Source organism: Anas acuta, chromosome 2 (genome assembly GCF_963932015.1).
Source record: "Anas acuta chromosome 2, bAnaAcu1.1, whole genome shotgun sequence".
Classification (NCBI taxonomy): Eukaryota; Metazoa; Chordata; class Aves; order Anseriformes; family Anatidae; genus Anas; species Anas acuta.
The window spans coordinates 104017302-104041678 of NC_088980.1; the positions used below are offsets into that span (position 1 = coordinate 104017302).

The following is a 24377-nucleotide window of genomic DNA, read 5'->3' on the forward strand; positions in this document are numbered from 1 at the left end:
TTGCACACAACATGCTTGAAGGAACTATTTCTTCTAGAGATACATGCTAAGCAGTAACCATTTCAGCAGGTCTTATCTAAGAAATGAACACGTGACTTGAGGAAGCCCCCAGATCAAAACAAAAATCTGCATTATCTTTGGCGATATCAGGATAATTTAGTTCACTTCCTCAAAGACAGGGGAAGAAATAATGCCCTTACAGCTTTGAAAACAAGTCACGGACACACTCCTCCGTGCAATTAGCAGAGAAGGCTGGATAGCTTTGTTAATTCATTCAGTGAAAATCTGGCATCGTTTACAGAGTCAGCTCAGCAGCTTTTCAAAACCAGAGTGGCTCTGGGGACGTAGGAGAAATCACTCTGGGAGCAGAGATCAGGGGCAGCTCCAAGTGTAAGCATGCACAGGAATGATTCCTGCCCATTAGCCGGAGATCAATCAAGACTAATCCTCCTATTTTTCCCATCTTTCTTCTGTTTTTAAAAGAAACCTCTGCCTTCAGGACCCTGTAAGCAACACTGCAGTTATTCTCCCTCATTCTAAGTGTTTTGTAAGGGCCACGTAGAAGTCCTCTCTACATCTGTCCTTAAATTTGCAGGTAGCATATATTGCTTGTGTTGTAAAACAGTAATAAAACATCACTGTTTGTGGAAAAGCCCATAAAACTGAGAATTTAACTCACTCTCTTGAGGAAAATCAGTACAAACCAACCCTCACTTTTTTATCAATGTTCAAATGAAAAGGATCATCCCAGCTTATACACCTCTTCTCCCCGCTGACAGAAGACATTGTTAAACCCTTGACAGGAGATTCCTAGGTGAGTGGAGCTCATCCTTTTTGAGTTCCCTGTCACTAAGCCCAACAGCAAGCTAGTCAATTTTTTGCAGGGAGAGTGATTTTTCTTTTCTTTTTTTTTTTTTTTAGTGATTTTTCTTCCCTCTCCTACTACAGCAAACTTCACAAATGCCTCAGCAAAGCTTGTGCTGGATACCCATGATCGAGCTAGCTAAATAAAATAATAACAAATCCTTTCTGGGTTGTAAACTGGGGCAGGTTATGGTTTCTCTTGTGGGGAACTGCTGGTAACAGCAGGCTACAAAGCACTGTCCCAGGGGTGCTGGGGCAGCTTCCCCACCTGGGACAAGCCCCGGGGCTGTGACCCTGCTTCTGGAGGAGCCCCAGCACAGCTTCTTCCTCACCAAAGCCCCCAAATCCCCAAACCAGCTAGGAAACATCTCACATTTGCTCTCAGGATCTGAGCCCTTGCGTGGCACCATGGTCAACAGGCCCTACACACGTGTGTGGGACAGGAACTTGAAAGAAAATCAAGTGTTTAAGTTATTTACGTTACCAGTGGCACCGAGGAACTGCACAAACCGATATGCAGTAGTAAAAGCTGTTTACAAAATTCAGAGTCGGAAGGATGGCCCCTGCCAAATAGGCTTTTAAGCAAAGAGAACTTCCTTCCTCCTCTTCCTCATTTTTGATTTTCCTGGGTTTTGTTTTCCGAAAGTGCTTTTTAGCAAAATTTTCCAGCGATTCGAGCAGACGCTGAAAAGCTAAATTAAGTCACAGGAACATAATTTTGCTAGCTTTACTTTATTCGAGCAGGGAAAGCTGAAGGAAATCGCAAGATCAGGATGCCATTTCCACAGAAGGCAAAAAACTTGACCCCAGTTTTTGGTAATGTTTGGGGAGTTACCCTGATTTACATAAATGCCCATGCTCTATTTGTGCGTACCATTTCCAGAAAGCGTGCTCCTGGGTGGTGTTGGAAACTACACTCAAGACTGAGGGAGAAAAAGCAAGTTAGTTTCACCACCTCATTTTCCTGAACGGTACTGGGTGACTTGTGAATCCAAAGTTGTTGGGGGATGGTGAAAAGTTTTACCAAACAGGTAAAAGAGAATCAAAACAGGAATTCTCAGCCTGTGTCAGGCAAAGATTAACAGAACATAAACTGAATATAAACTGTATTATATATATAAGTGAATATAAACTGCATTACCTGCTCTTTCATGAATAGAACATCTCTTTAATGAGCCAGACCCTGTGCTTTGACGTGATCTATAAAGCCCCATGCAAGAGTCCTGCTGGGCGCTTGCTCTTTAAGTGTCAGCAACAGTTGAACACTTTAACTCGTGAATAATTTAGGAGTCCATTAAATATTAAACACATTTCTAGATGCATGAAAAAGCCTTCTACTTTTTGCGAAAGGAACCTGATATGCGTTACTTAGAGATGCAACCTTTTTGTGTTTGTGCTTTATGCTTAGTGATTCCTGACTGCCCAGATTTATTCCAAAAACAAAGGCGGTTCATGGGATGTCAAAAAAAAAAAATCCTGGTCTTATCCCTCACTGTAAATAATTTCTACTTATTGTCTGCGTTTATAGGGACGAGGACAATGAAAACTTTGGAAAAGATGTGCTGCCCGCCAGTTCTACAGCAGAGCTCCGACTGACTGAGACTGCTGGCTTTAATTGACTGCGAGTTTTCAGATCCTAATTGCCATTAGTGTTGCTAGAACAACATCTCAAGCTGCAATTTACCGGGAAAGGAGGTGGAGAAGCTCGTGGAAAGATTGCTCTAATGGGCCAGCATCCTTTTAATCTCTCCAGACATATTCAGGTGTCAGCTCTCATCTTGATGTTTTGCCCGACACGGAATAAAAGTTCAGAACTGAAGCCTATTAGCTTTTGGGATTTATCACTTCATTTCAATCTAAGGGAACAGGAAACCTCATAAAAATGAGCTAATGGTGGATCTATAAAATTCACCTGTGAGATGATTAGTTTAAAAATGCCATGCTGTGTAGGAAAAAAAAATCACACAGATTTCGGTGTCCTTCCATAAGTGTGTGAGGTGCAGTGTTTCAGGTGCAGTGTGTGAGACAAGCTCATCTAGATGTTCCTTTTTGCCTCATTTTGCATACGGCTTTCTTCCCCAGTTTAAACACTGAGGACGAACAAAGATTTGGATAATGAAACCCTTTGGGAATGCCTGGCCTCTGGGCTCATTGATCGCTGTGGCTGCACGTTATTTGGGATGATGGTATTGAAAACTGCTTGCTCGTCGTATCATTGAACTCCTTAGTGTTCTTGTCAGGACTTCAATGGGCAAAGTTAAATTCGGTGATGATTTATCTTTAGAAACTGGATGAAACTGGTTTGCAGCAGTGCTGAGAAGGACACAAATTCTTTTTATCTACTGACTTAACGCTTTACTTCAGAAGAACGATCGATTTTCCGTGTTCCAGTCCATTTGATTACTGATACCGTATTATTTTCCTTAACTGGAGGCAGGTTTAGCCAGATAAATTCTTATATCTGGCTTAATAATTCTTATAATTCTCCTACCAAAGAGCAATATTCAGCAGTTATCCTTTCTGCAGGATAAGTTTCTAACCCCTTAATGAATTCAGTGCCATGAAGAATACAACACGAGGCGAATTGGCTGTTTTTGTGACACGCACTATCTGATGCTCTGGTATTTTTGTACTCCAGCTCATTGCCTCCAGCCTCAGTGACAGTCAGCCACTCTGACCCCACGGCTGATAGCTGAATGTCAAACCAGCCACATTGCAGTGCCAAATCCCTCTGATACCTCCAGCTCTCCTCCTTCCCCGGCTCCTTTACATTCAACTTCTGGGCAGAGCTCTACAGAAACTTGGAAGCTCTTAAAAGGCTCTAGCAACATTACAGAATAAAAATGCTAGGATAGGGATGATTATAATCTGTGAATTAAAAAAAAATAATAATAATAAAGCTTAGTTTTTGTTATTAACAAAATCCTAGCCTAAAAAGCCCCTTTTCAAAAACATGTTTTTAAATTGTGAGCCATAAGGACGTGTGCCAAAGAAAAAAAAAATATAATAAAGCAACAGAATTATAAAAACAACCAACTTCACTGCCTTTTTCTCCTGGAGGAAGCACAATACGGTACCTTTTTCCTCCTTTGTAACACCATCAACAATGACAGACATACATTATCATTTCCTTTTTTTTGGAAATGCTCAGGCTTTTAGAATATGAATGAGACCTGGATTGCTCTCGGACTACCACTGAGTCCTGCAGGCCACTTGGAGCACCTCCAACATCGCCCAAGAGGATTGCCAGAACTGTACTGTCAAAGTCAAAGGAGAAGTGGTGCCTAAAGAAGCCCCAGGAGCACGTAAGCAATGGAGAATTGGAGTTTTGTTTGTCAATGTTACTGCAAAATCCCCGTTTGGTAACTTCCACGTGTGGGCATGTTTCACAGGTGAGCAAGATTTTGCTCAGCAGCAAAACCCAGCCTGTGAATACCTTTCAGCTGCGAAGATCTCCAGCACATTGGAAAAAAGTATCAGCTGCCAAAGTGATTCTGCAGCTCTAGTAGCAGCCCTTGAATTGCCTTACCACTAACCTGTGCACCACACAATGATTTCAAATGGCATAAAAGCATCATCAAAGGCAAGCATTCAGCCAGTATTAGCAGTGCTGCTGATAATACATGCCTCTGCAGACTGGCCTGTAACGATAATGAGAGTTTGTGTGTGTGTTAATTTAATAAGAAAGGCAATAAAACTATCATGTTGTTCACAGTATGGAGCAACTCCCTCATTGCTGCCCTTAGCCACCACTAAGCAGTGCACAGGATCTGCTAACTTAGGACTTCAGAGGCCAAGGGAAGGCAGCTGGCAAGACTCCTGCTTCTTTCAGCTCCTGACATGCTGTACAACCTCCCTTACGCTCATTTCACCTGGCTATGCCTGCTCGTGCAGCTGCTCTGGTGGTCTAGATGGGGGAAGAAAAGCAAGCTCTGCTCCCATCCATTGCCCTGCTCTTGGCCATGGAGACTGGCGAAGCTGTGCCTGCCACCACACCACCTGCAGAGATGTGGGCAGCCTCACCGTAACCAGACCTGAAGAGGAGAAATTACGGCCCAGATCCACACAAGTACCTGCCTCTCAGTGGTTTCAGCAGCAGGAATGCATCTCGAAACCTTTGGGAATGAATCTCGGCAGTAATTCTCCCCTTCCTCTTGCAGAAAAGCACTGTAAGCCAGAGCATTAGTTTTCCACCACATAAAAGGTAAGGACAAAATTCTGAGGACACACAATTCCAGGGATAACGACTGTTCATGACTTATTTTTCTCCCCAACACATCACTCTCTATACTTTTTGCTTCTCTCCAACAAAACAGAGAGAAGTAGAGCAAATAATTTCCCTCACCAGCAACCCCTGCACTGCTCTGGAGCATGCTTCCCTTCACACTCAGCTGTGTCGGCAGGAGCTGCCTCTCGGGCAGGTTTTTATAACAGAACTGTTGGAGCAGCTCAGCTGCCAGCATTGGTACAGGAGGACTCTTCTCTGCTGCCTGCCACACAGCCAGGGCTGGCAGCCTCCCCAGGGCACAGCTGTGCCTGGAGATTTCCTCACTGGCCGTGGAGCCTGCAAGTCAGAGCCGAGGTGGAGAAGCAGCAGCAGCTCTGCCCTGTGCTCCTTGTCACAGCAAGTGGTGTCCCCTCCATGTCCACCCCGCTCTCCCACTCCTCCCAGGGCTTACTCCATCCGCTCTGTTTCATTTGAGGACAGGCCTGAAGTTCCCTGGATTTATTTATTTCTTCTCCTCACCCATTCAGTAACATTTGCAGACCACAAACCAGTCGGAACAGCTGCAGCAGTGATCCAGAGACACCCAGAAAGCAAAGCTAAAGGGTGCTGTCCTTGCAAAGCTTCAAAAAGGTACCGATGTCTCTCCCCCCTCCTACCACGCATCCAAAATGTGCAAAGCAGTCAGCAGCCGCTGTGCAGCCCGAACAGAGCGGCTACAGTTCCTGACATACTGCCTCGTCTGTTCTTCGCACCAGCTGTTCCTGGAAGGAGGTGACATTTAATTGTTTCTCTCTTCCTCTGATGCTTTGGAAGAAGGACAGAGGGCTTTTTTTTTTTTTTTTAATCTTGGCTTTTTAACCTAGAGAGCAGGGCTGGATTGCTGTGTGCAGGCACTTTCTATCTACTCACCCCAATCCCTTCTTGCAAGCACGGTATGAGACATTATATATTGAAATAATATTTAGACGTGGAGCTGGGTTCATTACTGCTGTAATTTAGAAGATGTAACCAATCATCAGCATTTCAAAATATATTCAGTTTTCAATAAAGAGGCAATTTCCACAGGGCAATGACCATAAATGAATGACAGTGCACCGAAGAAGAATGAACAGAGCTGCCAGTCTGTCAAGGATTTGCCTGATGTGTCATCCCTGCTTAATTATGGGAAAAATTTTACTGTAAGACACAGGAGAGCAAGTCAGCTTTCCTACACAGGTACCTCCTTTCCTGTCTGCATTAAAAATAATCTCCCTTTGTTTTGAATTACTGATGCACGAGCAGCTTGTGGCGAACAACTCTCCAGAATTAAATAGATGGCAGAAAAAATTTGAGCCACGTTCACCCTTTGTGCTCTGGATGAATTTCATTTCTATTTGTGGGTTTTTCAAAACCACCTCCCCGTATCATCTGAATATTTCCCCCAGATTTGTGTCCTGCAGGCACTGAGCCAATGCCGGCCACAGGCAGCTCTCAGCTCACTGGCAGGAGGCCACGCTTCAAACCTCTGCCCCAGAGGCACGGAGCTGCCGCCAGCACGGCCCCTGGCAGGTCGTGCCCCAGAGACTGCGAGATGACATTTCCTAGCTAAACCCAGTTTCCTCCACTTCTGCAGTTTCACTGCAAGAGGAAAAAGCCTTCTCAGTCTTTGGAGAAACTGCTTCAAATCCAGATATCCGTCAGAGGTCCAGTGGCTCAGCACTTTCAGGGCTGTCAGTCAGCTCCAGGGAAGTCGCTCAGAGCTGCTAAGAATCTGGATGGCATCAGTGCCAAAACAATCTGTCAGCATTACCACAACTCTCTTTTCACTAACTGAATGATCTGACCACTGCCTACAAGTACAATGAAAAGCCATTATGGTTAGATTCAATTATTTCTCTGTAGTAATGCAAGTCTAGATACAGTAACACCATAGGCATGTGGGAGAACCAGAAAGTTAGCACTGCTTATAAAATAAAAGCGCTGTCTAAAATGCATGTTTTATCAAAGATGGGTGAAGGCAGAAGAAACAATACAGGCTGTAGGCATTTTTCACGAATGCAGAATTCAGGAGGCCAGTTTTCTCCAGTTTAGTAACCGAAGATACCACAGCACAGATAAATAAACTGGGAAGCGAGGATTGTAGTTTTAACCTGGTAACGACCCACGATGCAAACGTTTCTAAATGCACTCCTCTCTTCCCTTCTCGGAGCAGATGTTTCAAAGCGTTAGCCTCTGTCATGCTCTTGTCCGTACCCAGCTCTACATGCAGGCCCAGAAAGACTAGGTAGGATGTGTATAAGTATACATACCCGACTTGGGTACAGTCTCGATATGGCAGCACTGAAAATATGCTACAGAAGGATCTTCTGCTGCTGATAAGGACTATTCTAAAATATAAAAGAAAATAAAAGAAATCAAAGACTAAAATTTAAAAATCCCGCCACAATAAGCAACAAAGCAACAGGTGTCATTGTCGAGGAATTCATCAGCACAAAAATTCCATCCTCACCCCTTCTCCTCCAGCACAACGTCTGTCTCCGTTACTAGCTGTCAGGACTGGCTCCCTCCTCCTGTGAAGATGGCTTGCCTTCGTTCATTACTCAGCTCAGCATTTGGCTACATGGAAGTGTGATTTGTTTGCCTGCACAGAGCTGATCTCAGAATGCAGGCAGCTCTAACAGCAAACACCTCGTGCTTTCAACCAGTCTCCAAATCTCTGCGTCATCTGCAATATGGGTGGCATTAAACTAAATACCTTAAAGCAATCTATCTGTTTTACACCTGCACTATAACCTTGAGCCATCAGCCTCGGACATATCATCAAGTTACATCAGAACAACCCTGAGGTCAAGGCCCACTTTCCATAAAGCTACATGGACTTCCAACAGCAGCATAATTCAAGTTTTAGGGCAAGAAGCCAAGAGAAACTTGATCAAAATGTTAAGATATGCAATAGCAATAAATAAGTGATTATTTATAAATATACCAGCTTTCCTCATTAGCTTCAGGACCCCAGCAGTTGTACAACATACACTGAAAAAGACCCTTCTTTCCCCTAAAACTGGCCGACAGACTACGTCCCCTCAAATCCCTCTTAGATCTGGTGATGGTCATTCATACACTTCTAACCTGGTTAGTGTAACAATTTACCTGTGTTTCACCTTCCTGAAAGTCTCCACCTGTGGTCCAGAGTGCCAGGACCTATTGCTAGGCTGGTTGTCAGGGCTATTTCACTTCCTCACTCTGCTCTTCAGCACTGATTTTCCTGATGTTGTCTGCCACGGGTCTCTGTGGTGAGGGGATTTCACCCAAATTTTTGTCCTATACTGGTCAACGTTGGATGATAAACCCTAGCAATCTATTTTGTTCTTTATCGTCTGAAAATCACCATATACATCTCTAAATCTTAAACCTTTTACATTCTTTTAAGGTATTGTTTACTTATGGGAGCAGCTTGGCTTAGTCACATTTCTTGGAAAAGGCTTAGGTTCCCCAGGGAGCTGCTGCATGCAAGTATTATCTCCTTGGAAAAATGCAGAATGATCAATTTTCCTTTTCCTGGATCATTCTATTATAGCGATTTTATTTTCTTCCTTAAAAGAGTATTTCAAAGCAAAGCAGTATTTACCCTTTAATAGCAAAGGGTTTCTAATAATAAACCCATGTACAACATTAGGAAACTCTCCTGCAGCAGATATGGAGTTCTGTAACAGCCCTTACCTATGGCAAATATATCTGATACGATGTCCCCAGGGTGCTGCAGTAAGTTATAAAGCAGGGAGAATAATTTTGTCACATTTGAGAAAGGCAGGCCACAAGGAGAAAAAAAAAAACAAAAACTGGCGTATGATTAATTTTGTGCTTGCCACTGTTTATTGCTGAAGAGTTGCTACTCACAACAGCTTGCTTGTTCACTGAAAGCCTCGTTTGCTGATGTATGAAACTTGGCACACGTTTCAAGGCTGACATCAGAAGGCCTCCCGGAATTCAGAGAACCACAGCACCCACCAGGCATATTCCCCCACTCCCTCTGGCTGCTTCTGGAAATCCAGCTCTTCCACTGATGCCCTACAACTCCCTAAAAAAAATCCTCTTGAAGGAAAACAAACTGGTGCTTTCCACGTCTTCCAGTGGAAACAGCAATGGGAAATCACCAGAAACTTGCTGCGTGTATCAGAAGGAATCAGATCAGAAAGAAAACAGAAAGCATCAGCCCAGCCTCTATTTTTTTTTCAGAATTCTTTCCCTTGGGAATCAAACACTGTCCCTGTTTCCATGAAACGGGACCTTCACTACATAAAGATCTTGAAGAGAGGGAGATGAGTGCATAGCCTCTCCCAGCAAGGGCCTCCAGAGCCAGGCTGCCACAAAGCCTCTGCTTGCAGGGCTACTGGATAGAGGCTGGTGCCAAACAGACTTAGGAGCTGGCCTGGAAGAGAACCAGGCATGGCAGCGGTCAGAAGCTGATCACAGAGGGAAAAACAGCATTTTATTCAGAGGTTTGACGATACGTGTGGAAACCAAATAAATCTGAGGGCTGACAGTGGTTTGCTGGACCAGAAAATCCAGATATGTGTCATAAAGCATGCTTTGGAGAAGAAAGTGTGGGGGAAGCTGGCTGCTCTTCAGGAAAATAGAGTTATTGTTTATGAGAGAAAAGCATTTTTCTGGATTTCAGCTCTTCATCAGTGTCTACGATGCTGTGCAACTGTGATTGAGCTATCTTGGATATCAGAAGCAGCTTGACTCAGAGTGGGTTTACGTGCCCTGACTGCCATTGTGCCATGTAGACACGTTTAAAATTACTTCGTGAAAAGGTTTCTACTCTCTAACACTCTCATTTTCCCAAAAAGTTGTACTAATTGCTATAGCTTTGGGAAACCATTCTTTTGCAAGAGAGCTCTGACAACGTGCAGCTGTCTGGGATTGTAAAAGCTCACCTCCCAGTTTCTTTAATGAGGTCTGTACTATAAAACTACAAAACTTTACAGAGCACAAGGCTCTCAGCTGTTAGTAATGCCCTCATATGTCACTGAAAACGTCTGAGTAGCAAGACTTTGCTCCCCTGCAGGCAAGGATGAACACAAACTACAGGTCTGGACATCACCCTACAGCCTCCCAAGTTTATGCTGGACCTATTTAAAACTGTTTGAGAGTAGTGAGGACACACAAACAGCCAGCCTTTTGCTGTGCACGGGTGCATCACCACCGTTAAAAGGGCAGCAAGACCTCTTGTAGCTTATGGGTCCTGCTTGGTTTTGGCACAGAATCCTACGCTAACGAGAAATCGCACGGAGTGGGAGAGGGGTCTTGTTTTACTGCTATATAGGATGACCCCAGAAATGTTCTTGTCGCGTTCTCACCCTGGATTGTTTGCTCAGGTGGCTCACGTTGCTATTTTGGTGGCCCGTTTCTGCTAGATGGGACATCTTCTGCTTCACAGCTTGTGGAAGGGACCACCACTAAGCCTGCTGAGTAAAGTCCCTAGGTCTCACAGGGTGAAACCACACACCGGTGGCTACATTTGCTAATTTGTAGGACGGGTTGGCTTGTCTTTGTCTTTTAATGGGCAAATTTATTTTGTCTTACTTCACAAGATTGCTTTGATAGTGCAGTCTAGGAAACCTAATTTTCCCCTTCCTTTAATAAGCCACATCCCTACAGATCTGAAGAAACTGGTTTAACCAGCGCACAAACCTATCAACAGGGAGCCTTACAAGGCATCGCTGATATGCTGCGGTCTGGGTACAGGTGTTTTTTCCTCAGTGCTCAAATACCTGAGCTGTTAACTTTAACCACAGCCCGTCCTGCCTTTGTGCAGGACTGCCGAAGGCTCTACCCGGAGTATCGCTGCTCAACACGTGCCACCTCCAGGGCTGGGAGGGGAAGAGCTCTCAGCACTACAGGACAGTGACTTATCAGAGGTTAAGAGCCCCAAAAGGGGCAGATCACAAAAGGAAAAGGAGCCCTGAGCTGTCACCCACACCGCATGTTTCTTTGCTGTGAAACCTGGCCACGTGCCAGTGGAACAACTTGGTCTAGTGCCAGTGAAACAATTACTGAAAGCACTAGCTATTTTGAAGCCTAGCTCTCAAATCCTCCGCTAAAAAACACACTAGTGTGGATGCTTTCAAAGCTGAGTTCCTCAAGTCAAGCCACATGAAAGGCTGTCGTGCAGCGACCGAAGGGTTGCAGGTTTCAGACAGCTCAGGGAGCCCAGCTCAGCCTTCCTGCACGACCACACGTGAGCTGCTTGGGACGAGGTCCTGGGCAAAGGGAAGGAGAGCCAGGAGGATTTCCCATCCGTTGCAATACCTGGGGCTCCTCTGTGTCACAGGGAGCTGTGGAGGACACCAGTATCAAAGGTCCAAAGGGACTGAGCACCTCTGCTGATTTGGGGCTGAGTACATGAAGCACATTGAACTGAATTTCCAGGGGCCCCTTTCAGCCCGAATGCCAACAGCAGTGACTGCAACAGCATCCAGCCCCCCTGGAAAAGCAGGGTACGTGCTCAGATTACTTACTGCTGGACTCAGCCAGCTTCAGGGAGACAGAAAGTATTGCCTTTACATTTTATTTTTAGCTAACATCGCTGTGGCTCTTTGTCCATAGGATGGAAAGCATTTAACGAGCTGTGTATCTTGTTCTTACTGTATCTGTCCTGCAGATAAAGGGATCCTTATTATGATTATGGAAATATTCTGGAAAACTGTGTCTGCTGATAAAGATAAGGAGCCAGCTGAATAACAAAAGCTTCGGCTGTGTTTTCTGAGCTACAAAAATATTCTGTTGTTATCAGACATAATGAGTGACGTAACACAAATTAAGACAAAATGCCGCACATAACCTACACATACATTTTTGCAACGGCTGGAGAAAATGAGTGATTCTGTAGATCGTTTACAAACCAAGTGTTTTTTCGTTTTTTGACAGGTAATATTTCAAGTTTATGTCTTTGTTTTATATGCATATCTCAGGAATTACTCATTCTCTGTGAAATTTGCATAATACTTTATAAGTGTGGAGGTTTTTTTTGCTGTAAGAAATTCCTAGAGCACGCATATATTTATGCACAAACCAGGCTAAAATTAGAGAGCTTTTTTTTAAGAGTTTGATTACACATGTATTCGTTGTTTAGACAATAATCGTCTGCTAGTCAGACAATAGTCAAGTCAACAGCTCTGCACACAACTGTCTGCAACAAAAGCTGTTTCTAAAAAACCCTCATCTCCCAGAGCCGCGCTCTGCAGTATTGATGTTGATTACTACCTTTCACTGCATTCAGTCGTACATCTGAGAATAAAGGCAAGGAAATTTTTCTTCTAGCCAAGTGACACCTCCCGGAATTCGATTCATAAAAACTGTGGTTCGATGTTATGTCAGAATTTCTATTGATCTGGTTCCACATTTGATTAAAATCACCGACTAGACCCACAAATCACTCCCCAGATGGGGCTCTTGGCCACTACAGTTGTACGAGGACAGGTATGTGCAAGGGTCAGCTCTCAGCAGGAAAGCTCTGTCTATGTGAAACCTGTTCAGGTAACCTATTCAGGTTTGGAAGGACAAGAATAATATCATAAGGCATAAGGGAAATAGGCTGGGGAAGGAAAAAAAACACAACACAGATGTCTTTGTAAGCAAGGTGGGATTATTTTCTCTTCTGAGCTGGATGGCACTGGAATAAAGAACCTACTTGGTTGATGGGAAGAAGACAGACACTGTGTCACTGAAGCGAGGGAAATCTTGGCTGCCTGATGCTGCACTGGTGCCTGTGGCTGCAATCTGGGTACTGCACATCAGAGTGCAGGGTGCACGTGTGACCACAGCCACACCTTTCCATACATCTCCTGGTGTCCCCACGTACCCTTTCTGCCTACGTCTGCCCTGAAAAGAAGGATCCCGCTTGTCACAACCATCCCCACCTGTGCATTTACAGAGCGCTCTGCAGCTGGGAGGACACAATGGTGCGATCAGAACCTGTCACTTCTATAATTCATCTTGTGAGACTTGGGATAATCTTAATACCTTTCCCTCCAGCTGTTTTCTTGAGTCACTTGTCTGGTAAGCCTCCTTCAATAGGCAGCCCTGACAACCCAGCGAACCCTGTGCTTACCCTTGCACTCGCTAATAGCTGTTGAAATATCACTCAGCCATTGCTAAATGGGTTCCAGGCAGGTTCAGCCATGTGCCTCTCTCACTCCTAGCACCTGGCACTATCCTCAAAGCGCTGGAACCAGATTATGCTCCGCTTCCTGACAGCACCACCGATCTTCCTTTTCCACAGGTATCTGTATTATGGAGACACAGGTCCTAAAAATCAACTAGCACTGCCTTTGACTTGGATTTCACTCAAGAAAGGAGCCTGCACTTTCACAAACTGCTTTCATGGCCCGTATTGACTATACATTTGGTAACAGGCAGTGCTTGTTGCACTGTTTCAGGGGGATGCTGAACCTCCCCATGCCCCCGTGCCCCACAAGTTGCCTTTGCAGAAGCAGCACAGTACCTGCCGTTTCTGGTATCGTGTTGCCGCATGTTCTTGATAAAATGGACCTTCTTAAAGTTCTTTGGTCTGGGTGATCCTGAGAGAGTCCGACATCTGAAAAACAAATCGGTTGGGGGAAAAAAAAAAAAAGAGCTGAGTTCCCTGCTGTACAGCTGAGAAGTCTACACAAAGGCAGGAAGGAAAGACTAGACAAATGATTCGAGTCACCCTGTTTTAGGAATCAGCAAGAACAATGAAGACAATAAGTCTGGAAATGTGACAGCTCGAATTAAAAAAAATATTTAAAATAATAATAAGAAAAGGCACCACCACCCCTCCCTTCACGCAGAAAAACACATAAAAAAAATCTCAGCGAAATAAAACTTCCTGTAATCCGTTGTGACAGCTTAGCTCAAGCTTTGGGAGGGGAAAAAAAAAAAAAAAAAAGTAAAACAAAACCTGGTACATCTTTCTGCATTTTTTTCTGCTCACACCAACACCCACACTTTCGTAACCTCTTTGGCTACTGATAAGGGAGCTGCTGAGGAAAGTTCTTTCTTGTTTTAATTTTAGAAAGACTTAAAATCTCTTATTTACAAGGATAATTTGTATTTGCTTTTAACTCTAAATATCACTTTCCACGTTCCTGACAGCATAGAGAACAACAGAAAATAAAATGAATTACCTCAGAGAGAAATTTCCCCTCAAAGCATCAACGCTTAAATCTATTTTACATGCAAACACACTTCTTAAAATTGCAATTAGAGAAAGGAATTGCCAGAGGAAGGAGCGATGAGACAAACAGCGCTCCCTCCCTCCTTCCAGCCTTGCTCTTTTTAATCAACTGAAAGCACAACGCACACTGTGAAAGCTCTCTCCGTTTCGTCTCGTTGCTGTTCTGTTCCAAGTCACAGAGCACAGGCAGTAGCGATAACTCCCCAGCTCGGTGTGCAGCCAGGGCTGCAGGCACTGCATCCTCCATGGGACTGAAGGGAGAAGCAGCTTTCTCTGGTGCAGGGGACCCCACGAGCCCATTTTTTCCCCATCCTCTCCTATATGTAGACAGAGTTCAGCTTCCTGACCTCATGAGGCTGTTCTGTAGGACTGAAACCGCAGCCTACTGGTCCCAAGCACCAGGGGCTGCCAGTCCCCATTGCCGTCCCCAAATGCCATCACCATGCCCGGCCAGAGCCCCAAGGGGGGGAACCCCACCACCGTGCTATTGTTGCCTTCCCCTGCTGGTCAAATCCCCGCAATTCCCTCGCCCTATGGCTGCAATTAGGCTCGTTTCCTTCATTGCAGGAAAATACCACCGAGAGAGCGGTGCTACCAACAGCTCTGCAAATTAGCAAATAGAAACGTGGCCTCGCCAGCCACGCTTTGCTTCTATCTTTTGCCAATTAGATGCGTTTGAATCATTTATGAGGGCGCTTCACAACACGCTGGTAAGCGTTCAGCAGCGAGCTTTGTAAAAATAATCAAGGCTTGGTAGCGGGCCAGCCGGTAGAGCCTCTGCTATGAAGTCTTTGCTTCAAGGTGGGGAGAGACAGCCAAGGTGCGTGTGGGTAAACAAGGCCAGAGGCTAAACACCAGCATAAACCAGCTGAGTGACAGGGCCCGGGATAAAGAGACATTCAAAATTAAGCTGCTGCCTAGCCGAACAGCTGACCTGGAAGCCTACCACACGCTGGTCAGATTACTGATCGGCCCGTTTCTGAGCTGTTAAAACAGTTGCTCCGTTTTCCAGCACTCCGGAGGATTGCCGGGTGCCTAATTGCTGCAGTCCCCAGAGGGGCTGTGGCCTCTTGGACGCAGAAGTGAAACCGCAAGGAAGCTGATGATGTAACGTGGATGGGAGAGGATTTAGCAATGAAGCAGCAGCCACGAATCAGCACGCAGGGACAGTGACGTTGGCTGGTGAAACAAGATGTGTGTGCTGAGAGAAAATCCTTAAAAATCCATAAACAACAATGATGCTAAAAAATTACTAACCTTAAAGGGCTTACTTTATTGAAGCAGCCAGGAACCGTGTAATTCCTATCACCTACCACCTCACAGGGTGTGTGACATTATAATACCTTTACCAACATGAAAAATGCCTTAATGTGTACATTCAGCTGCTTCTCAGCACGTGCAGGGACAGCAAGCCTGTCCACGTATGTGCCTCACAGACAAACAACCAGACAGGGAACAAATAAAATCACCTCCTTAGTGGGGCATTTTCCTCAATGTCCTCCAAAGTCTCCAGAGAAGATCGCTGGGAGATCAGCCGACGTCTGCAGGGAAAAAACACAAAACATCGCCACCGGTTAGAGTGCACAGCAAACTACTTGGAGCTGCTCTTTAGAAAGGTTCACAAACCAGAGTTATGTATCTGAGCCGTATGTTTGGGTTATTAACCAAGTTTCTTTTTTTTTCTGCTTATCATATTAAATCCATTTGATTCCAATCAGAACCAAACTCCTGTATCAAAACAGCAACTCAAACTCCACCTTCCCAACAGGTCCTTCTCCTTAGTTTGGGCTTTCAGGTTTTCCTTCCTTTAAGGTTTAACACCCACCTCCAGCAGCCCCTCACTTGCTGTGCTACAGCTTGCAGTATCTTAAGTACAGGGTCTTTGACAGAATAATGTGGGTTTTAAACCAGTTTGCTACGGTTGAGTCAGACCCCTCCCCACCGTCACAGAAAGGAAGTTGTGAAGGAAATCTTATCACTTCCAGCTTTCTGATTGTCCTGGTGGGCAAGAAGAAGCCCCAGCACCCAGCTGCACCCAGGCCTCCCCCAAACCACCGCAAATCAGGAACCGCGTGTACGACACAACCCACCCACGAGCCCTGTGGCTGGAAGGCTGCTCACTACTTTATTCCCGGGCTGTATTTCCACAATAAATTGTTTTCACTGATGCCAGCGTAAGCAGTTTCTAATCCTTCTTGCAATTTGCTAGCCCCTGCAGTCGCTCTGCTTCAACTGTTCCTGCAGCCGTGCTGGAAATCAGATTACCAAAATGTTTTCGGATCAAAATAACCCCGAGGGTCAGTGATTTAGTTTACTACTAGGTCAAACACCAGATTTCTATCGCTAACCCCCAGACAACACATTGCAGGACACTCTGAATGTACACGCAGGTTTTCAAGCATTTAGCAAATCATAAAAAAAAAAGAAAACCTCAAACAATTTCTAAAACAACCAAGTGTGAAGCATAATCCTATTAGGAAAATATGTAAACCTAAATCCCCTTGGGCTTTGTCTAACCTCGAATTTCAGAATCAAGCCCTGCTACAAGATAGGATATGCCTTCAAACTGCTAAGAAAATATAAAAAGCCTATATTTTAGGGTGTGCTGAACTTGCTGGCATGTAAGAAGACAGCAAATACCTGTCTCCTGTGCCCACAGATGCTCCCTCTGCTGCATCCACAGTCAGAGGACATAGAGAAGCTCTTCTGGAGAGAAATCCAGGTGAGGAGGAATCCCCCCTCTATTTTCTGCATGGGTCCACAGACAGAAGTTGAATGTTTCAGCCACCAGCACCACTGATGCAGCAAATGAGAGCTGTTGCTTTAATACCTCTTTGTACCCTATATGAGGCTTTATGAGCCTTCGATGGAAGAAATGAAGAAGTGTGGGTCACACAGAAACCTCCAGGGACATGCAGGGATATCACAGCGTCTCTCATCTCTCCCCAGAGTTGTTGCTTTTCATCAGCTGGGCTCCTGGCACAGGAGCACTGCTGAGGATTTGCAGCACCTCTGCCGAAATCACTTCATACTGCCCGGCAACTTTGCTCCGAACTGCCTCTCTTCACTGGAGAAGCTCAGCAGCAACGAAGTAGGTGCAATTATTCCACTTTTCAATCTTTACTTTGAGGCCTAATTAAGCTGACCTAAATACCAGCGTTTGTAAGCCTCCCGCAGCTGGATGTTACACCAGAAATGGCAACTAATGAACTTACCTGCTGTGAGCTGACTCGCAGCCTGTGCCCCACACAGATGAGGACAACTCATGTTTAATATTTAAATTCTTTTTATCACATTTCAGGTCCTTGTGCAACTGTTACATGGGCGCAGAAATTACTAATATGCTCAAACCAAACTCCGAACCAAATCCAAAGAAAGAGACTGAAGAGATATTTGATGCATTGGTGTTTCAAAGGGCTATTTTCTAAGATATTCATGACCCTGGTTGCATACTTGTCTTTGTCCAGATGTCTGAATCCCTGTGGAAGTTTCTTAGGACTTAGATGTTGTCTGTTTCTCCTCCCCTAAGTCAGATTAATGTGTGGTCAATGTAAATGAATACGAAGAAAAAATGAAACAAAGGTCTGCGATGAACAGAGCGGATGGCCAAGTTAAGGACTCTGCAGAAAGATTAGCTGTAACCAACCTGTCAATCTGTGAAAAATTATCTTCATTGTCAATTGCTGCAAAATACTCAGCTCGATAACATTAAGCCTACGAAAGCGTAAGCCCCTTAAGACAGGAGGTGATAAAAAAAATGGAGCTGCAATCAGAACACTGGATAAATCCATCCAGGAAGGAAGGAAGGAAGACAGCAGATGATAATCCACGAGATAAGGAAAACTAAATCCATGTGTAATGACTTTCTAGCGCAGCGAGGAAATCGGGAAGAAAGAGCTGCATTTTAAGTATGTTTTATTTCTGAGAAACTTGTGGGTGTGCATCCCCCCCTGCTCTTGCTAAGGTTACAAACCTACAACAGCTGAAGAGAGCAGAGCAGGTAGTGCTGGCGTGCCGAACAGCAAGAACAGTTTTGGGGTGTGCTTGCTGTTGACCTGCTCGTGAGTCGCTCTCGCCCTCTGGATGCAGTTTTCACTGGGATCCCAGCTCATTTTCTTCCAGTCTTTTGCCAGTATCGCACAGGAAGGCAAACGCAGCAAAAACAAACCCTGAGGCTGTTAAAAATTACCAAGGGCATACTGTGCATATGCACACGTGCATAGAAAAATGGGAGATGTGGTTGCTTGCAGCCAACTTGCACAGTGCCACTCCAGATATTAATTCTTAGCCCTGCTAGAAGGCATGATTCTGGGAGGAAATGTATTCAACACCAGGCAGTGATAAGAAATCTCTGATGAAGGAAAAAAAAAAACAGGGTTTAGTCTAGTCAATGGGAGAGCAATCACCAAGTGTTGTTGAATCTGGGGCCCCTTTTCTTTTTACCTTCCCCAGCTGGGTTCCCAATTCACTGAAGGCAAATCCTGTTTGAAGCTTACCATCTCCTCCCCGTAGCAGCTGCCTCTGCACCCCGTCCTCCTCCTATCAGCTATACCCAAGCTCTAATGAGGAGCTACAGCTGCAATTCACTCAGATTCACTTAAAGACAGCGGATCTCTCCGTGTTCCCGAAGCGCCTAAAATCTACATCCCCTATTATATGTACCCAGTGATTTACAGATTCAGGCTTCACTCTCCTGCCTCTGCAGCAACGTGATAGCTTTCCGAAGGCTTGTGAGCAGTGATTTACGTTGAATGTGCCAGAGCGCTGCCACAGCTCTATTTTTCAGAACAGCCATTACCTCATAACCTAACACACGTTATCGTGGCAAGACATCATCAGGCACCAGCTTAATTAAAGACACTCAAAAGTAGCAAAGGAGCAAACAACAAGATTAATTGTCTGCCCTACGAAAACAAGGGTGCTTGCCAGAGCAGATACTGTAGCGCTAGAAAGAACATATAAATTCTTCATCTTTATGTCCTTTTTCTACTCAGACCATAATAGTCTTTGTCTGATCAACAGATAAGACCTGTCTTGTCAAAGATCTAACAGGTCCTTCATGTGTAATTTCTGTCTGACAAACTCGGTGCATTGTAATGTGATGCATATCAACGGCTGTCCACAAAGAGTGTTGCTCCCTAAGAGCCTGATCTGAAGGATACCTGTTCCTAAGAGAATAAAGAATCAATCCTAAAATTCAGGACACTAGTTGAATAAGCTACACTCCAAAACCAGCTTTTAAATTACCAAAATCCAATGATGTATTTTAGAGCAAGCAAATGTCATAACTACGCACTGGGAAACCAAGGCTACAGGCAAGTGATGCCATAACATGTGGAAACACATACACACTTCTGAAAAAAGCCTTTAATTCTTGCCTGCATGCGTAACTATACAGTTAAGACTGTTGCCTTGTCCTGTTTGTTTTCCCTGAGTTCATTCGCGGTATCTCTTCGATTACCTCCAGTTCTAAATTATAACCGTGCCTCCAGATGTGCATGCTATCTGGGAGAACACATTCTGCAAATTAACGTTAGATTTAGACAAGATGTGAATGGGGACCAATAAATCTTCCCTCTAAAAATACATCTTGGACATTATGAACTGCCTGGATACAATTCTTCTGACAGAGAAAACAGGAGCTCCCCATGTCAGCAGCACATAATGATCAAACCGAACAAGTGAAAGCTAACATGAGGTATTTTGTGTTTGAGAAATGAGCCCTGGCACAGACGGTGACAATCGGTGCATACTCTGGATCTAGTTCTGGGTACATTTGCCACAAATTCCCTCAGGATCAGGCGCTTTTCTCACCATCCTATTGCATACCCAGGAGCAAACACTGGTCGTGCCCACCTCTCCTTGGCCACGTATGCTAAAGCCCAAGCCAATGACTTCATACAGTTCAGAGACATCCAATATTAGGTAACTTAGATATCTAACACTGGGTATACTTTTGGGTATCTGTGGTAACATGAGGTACTGCAAGGCAGAGCAGTGCCATAATTTTAAATATTAACACATCAGCTGGGCTTAATGCTCTCTTGCCTGCTAGCCCATGTTTCAATGCCAAAGGCATTTCAGTAGAAAATCATGTGTTTACTTAAAAACATATCTGCAGTAACAGAGGCCAGTTTCTAAAATGATAAGATCCATCACGAAGGCAATGGGAGATCCTTATAGTTAAGTGTAACCGCTCTGACACGTCTCTGAGCTTGAGCCTGGGGCTTGCAAGAGGGAGCTCAGTTCTCTCCTGCTCTTCTTGGTCACGACAGGGCCTGGGGCCAGCCAGTGTGGCTGCCCTGGGAAGAGCAAACCACTTCCTCTTCCCTGTCACTGCAATGAGGTGCAGTGTTTCCTAGGTTGATCGAGGGAAGCAGAATCAGGAGATTAGATCATTTTCCTCTCCCCCTGCTGAGGTCTCCTGCTCAGCGTAGCATCCTGTAATTGGCACACTCCCAGCCTGAGGTTCCTCTCCCCTGGTACATGCCTCTATTAAAAATTGAAATGTTTTCAGGAGCCCGTTCACTCCATTCAGAACACGTCGTTCTTATGAGCTGCATGGTGAAAATCCAGCTACAAGCTGAAGATGCCTGCGCCTCTCACTGCATAGCTCTGAGACCTCCAGCCCAGGCACCTGGGCACTCTGCTAGGCGGGGCCTACTGATACTTTATATCATCAGGGCAAGGAAAAACACCTCAAATGGGGCTGACTGGCACTATGAGGAAGGGGCACAAGACCCAGATTTCACGTTTGTGTCTCCCCTGTGCTGGTTCAACCCTGAAGCACCATCTTCACTGCCTCCACCTACGGCCAGGCCCGAGCTGAAGCAGCAGAGGCAGTACCTCAGGCACCGCTGACCTGCAGACGCAAGGACAGGCAGATCTCTTCAAAACACACCAGTATTAATAAAATTCAGTGCACCAAACCACCCCAGGGGTGATTCCCCACATGTTCAGCCCCTCTTCACCTCACCCTAAAGACATGTTGCGTTCATATTATGCCATGAGGAAGGTAAGAGGTTGGGGGAGCTACTGCTCAAGTCACAGCGACCTACCTCAGGTGTTTCGTGAGGCGGGTCGCTGACCTGATCTGACCCAAAACACACACAAAAAAAAAAAAAAAACAACATACAAACGACACGGGGGCCAAGGCTTCTTCCAGAGGTGGTGCTGCTGCCTAGCCTGCAGTCATTGTGAGAGGGCTTGGTGATAACATAAAACAAAGCCCTTTGTCATCTGCCTCAGCGGCAATTTGAAGGCTCTGCAATGAATTCGCAGCTCATTAGCAATGAATTTAGTTGATGAAAGGTTACAAGGAACCAAGGACAATTGTTACAGAGCGTCTCCAGGCATTTTTCCCGGCCGTCAGCTCTCTTTTGCTAACCAACCACCACCTCTTGCGCTCTCCAGCGGCCTGCTTCCTCATAAAAAACCCCAAAGTATTGCCTAATGAAACACACAAAGAGCCCTTCTCGTGCTACGGGAGCCCATTTCAGGATTCCTCTCACACGCTTTGCTCAGGGATGCTCTGCTGTACAAGCAAGGCAGAGGAATTTGGAAGGATTTACAGATTAATCAGCCGGAGGAAGGATGTGGGTTAGGACTGCTCGAAGTGTGCTCCTCTGGGATGCTAGCTGCAGCTCAGCTTACCACAGATGAAACGAAACACGCTTTGGGAATGCAAATGAACGAGGATGTCACAAAAAGTAATTCAATTTGGCCCAGCAGGGATTTGAATTTGGTTAGTTACCTACAAGATCTTTATTTAACCATAGTCCTGGCACAGCATCCACTAGGAACACAGATCTGGAGCTCATTTACTGCTATTCTAAAAATTCGGCTTGATAACTTACTCTGAGAATTTTGGGTCACGTTTATATTATATATATGCGTCTCTCTATACGTACACTTGGTCTGTAACAGATCTGCAGAATAGGGGGATCTTTAATATACGTAAAAACAAGGGCAAGGTTTTCATTCATATCACCAGTGTGGAAGAGGTAAGTGGAACAAGACAGCTAATTAGTCATTCTTCATTTCAGTCCTCAATAAGCACAAAGAGTCTGTGGGTTTTTTTTGTTTTGTTTTTTTACTGCAAGCATTATCCTACATCAAACAATTTGTAGATAACAAAAATAAGTTCTCTTCCTGAAGGCACACCGGCAAGGAGTTTGGTGTAGAAGATGAAACAGCATTAGAAATTAACTGCAACACTTCTTCCCTTCCCCATCCGCTGGAGTGTGTCCATTAGGATGCCTTGCTAATACATAACTATATTACCCAGCCTGACAAATTCTGCCCAGTTGGCTGTTTCGGTACTAGACAGCACGAGGCATTAATAGCTGACTGCCTCATTCAAATGAAAGAAGACAATTATCAGATGTAACTTTCACAATTAATACTACTGCTGCCAGCATTTTCAGCCGAGATTGGGTTCTTTTATAGCTCGTTTGAAGTCTTTAGGGGACGTGTTATTAGTACATCTGTCCCGCTGTAAACATAATTATCATGCGAAGCTCTATTTATCATGCTGAGCAGGAAGCACTTTGTATCAGCCTTTCAGCTTGAGCACACTGATAACCAGGCGAGGGAATTTAACTGCCCCGACTAGCCAGGACCGTGCTCGCTGCCAGGAGTATTTCTGTCGCTTCCCCGTCAAGCCCAGGGCGATTTTCTGAACAGGCGAACAGCTCGTGCTAGCCTCGGAGCTGGGGCGTGTTGCCTTTCACACCGCTTGTTTGTCTCATTAGGCAGTTTAATGTTCTCCCGTAATTCTCTGCTCTTCTCCACGACTGAGGAGACTCCTCGTACATGGCCAAGCTAACGGAGCTGGCCTGGTACCTAACAGGTACAGACAGCAGAGCTCTTTGGACATTTCAGCCTTCAGGTACCCGACAGCACAGCTGCAATACAGGCGGTGTTTTCTGCTCGATGCAGTGGAAAGAAAACAACATAACAGCAGAATGAGAACTTAATTATTTTTCTTTATCAGTTCAAACGCTCCTTTTCCTTGCCTGTTCCTGGCGGCACACGGGGGACTTACAGGATGCCCTGCACATGATGGCATCTGGCTGCTGCAGCTGAGGGCTGTGGGGGAGACCAGGTCCTGATGGAAGGGCTGATCAGAAAGCAAGCACTGCTTCAGAGAGAAATTATTTCCCTGCTGATGAATGTGTGATAAAGGGTACGGAATATTTTTAAAACGTGGGAGAAATTCATAAAGCTAAACCGAGACAACTGCCCCTGTAGGCTACGCTCACGCAGAACAACCACATATCCATAGAAACTACCAAATTCACCGTCTTAATACACTGACCGATTATGGATTATATTTTAGGCAACTTATCCTGAGATCATCCTGGTGTTTCGTTTAATTTTGTTGAGACAGGGTGGCTGTGAGGAATGAGCTAGCGCAGTGGCTCAATCAATTATTCTCTTTAAATTGAAGAACTGTACATATCCAGACTGCTTAATCTCTCCCATACATCTGCATTTGCACATCTTTCTTCTCTGAAGAGCTCTCAGAAGCTGAAGTTTTAATCACAGGACTATTTTTGCCCCTCATTTTCCAAGCTGCAGTAAAGCTGCTGCGTGACCTAATCCGATGGCAAACGCACCATCATTATGCAGTGGCTTCGAGGCAGTTGTACCCTAACTAGTCGTAATGTTTCTTATTACATTTCTTGTTTTTAATCACTGACAGACCAGGTGTCTTGTGCCCAATTAGAGCTATCAGTCTGCACGCATCCCTTTACCTGAGGTCAGCAAATGACTTGTTGAAGTAAGTGCTGCACGGCGTGAACAAAAACATATTGCAAAGCCCTGTCTGAACATTAACCCCCTCGGCTATACCCCACTGCACAAAGGCTGTGAGCAAAGCCAAACCTGCTTTAGCTTACACCAAGCTCGGGTTTTGCTAACAGAAAGGAGCAGGCCAAAGGGACAGGCTTGGGTTCCTAACAGCAAAAAATAATAAGAAGAAAAGGCACAACATAGATGGAAGGATTCATATAGAGAATCTATAACTAGATTCTCTAGCTATAATTAATGACAGATTTCATTAATATTCACTTATCTCAT

The 24377-nt window shown here is 44.9% G+C and overlaps 1 protein-coding gene across 2 annotated transcripts in view; it reads right to left on the reverse strand.

Annotated features, from left to right (window-relative positions):
- CABLES1 (Cdk5 and Abl enzyme substrate 1) overlaps nt 1-24377 on the reverse strand; it is a 55262-nt gene that overhangs the window by 17639 nt on the left and 13246 nt on the right. Inside the window, exons 2-4 of one of the 2 annotated variants that reach the window (XM_068671438.1) lie at nt 15764-15835; nt 13581-13673; nt 7381-7458 (exon numbers count right to left, since the gene is read on the reverse strand). In XM_068671438.1, the coding sequence (XP_068527539.1) occupies nt 7381-7458; nt 13581-13673; nt 15764-15835 (243 nt within the window). The remainder of the gene's footprint in view (nt 1-7380; nt 7459-13580; nt 13674-15763; nt 15836-24377) is intronic. The other variant, XM_068671439.1, reaches the window with a different exon arrangement.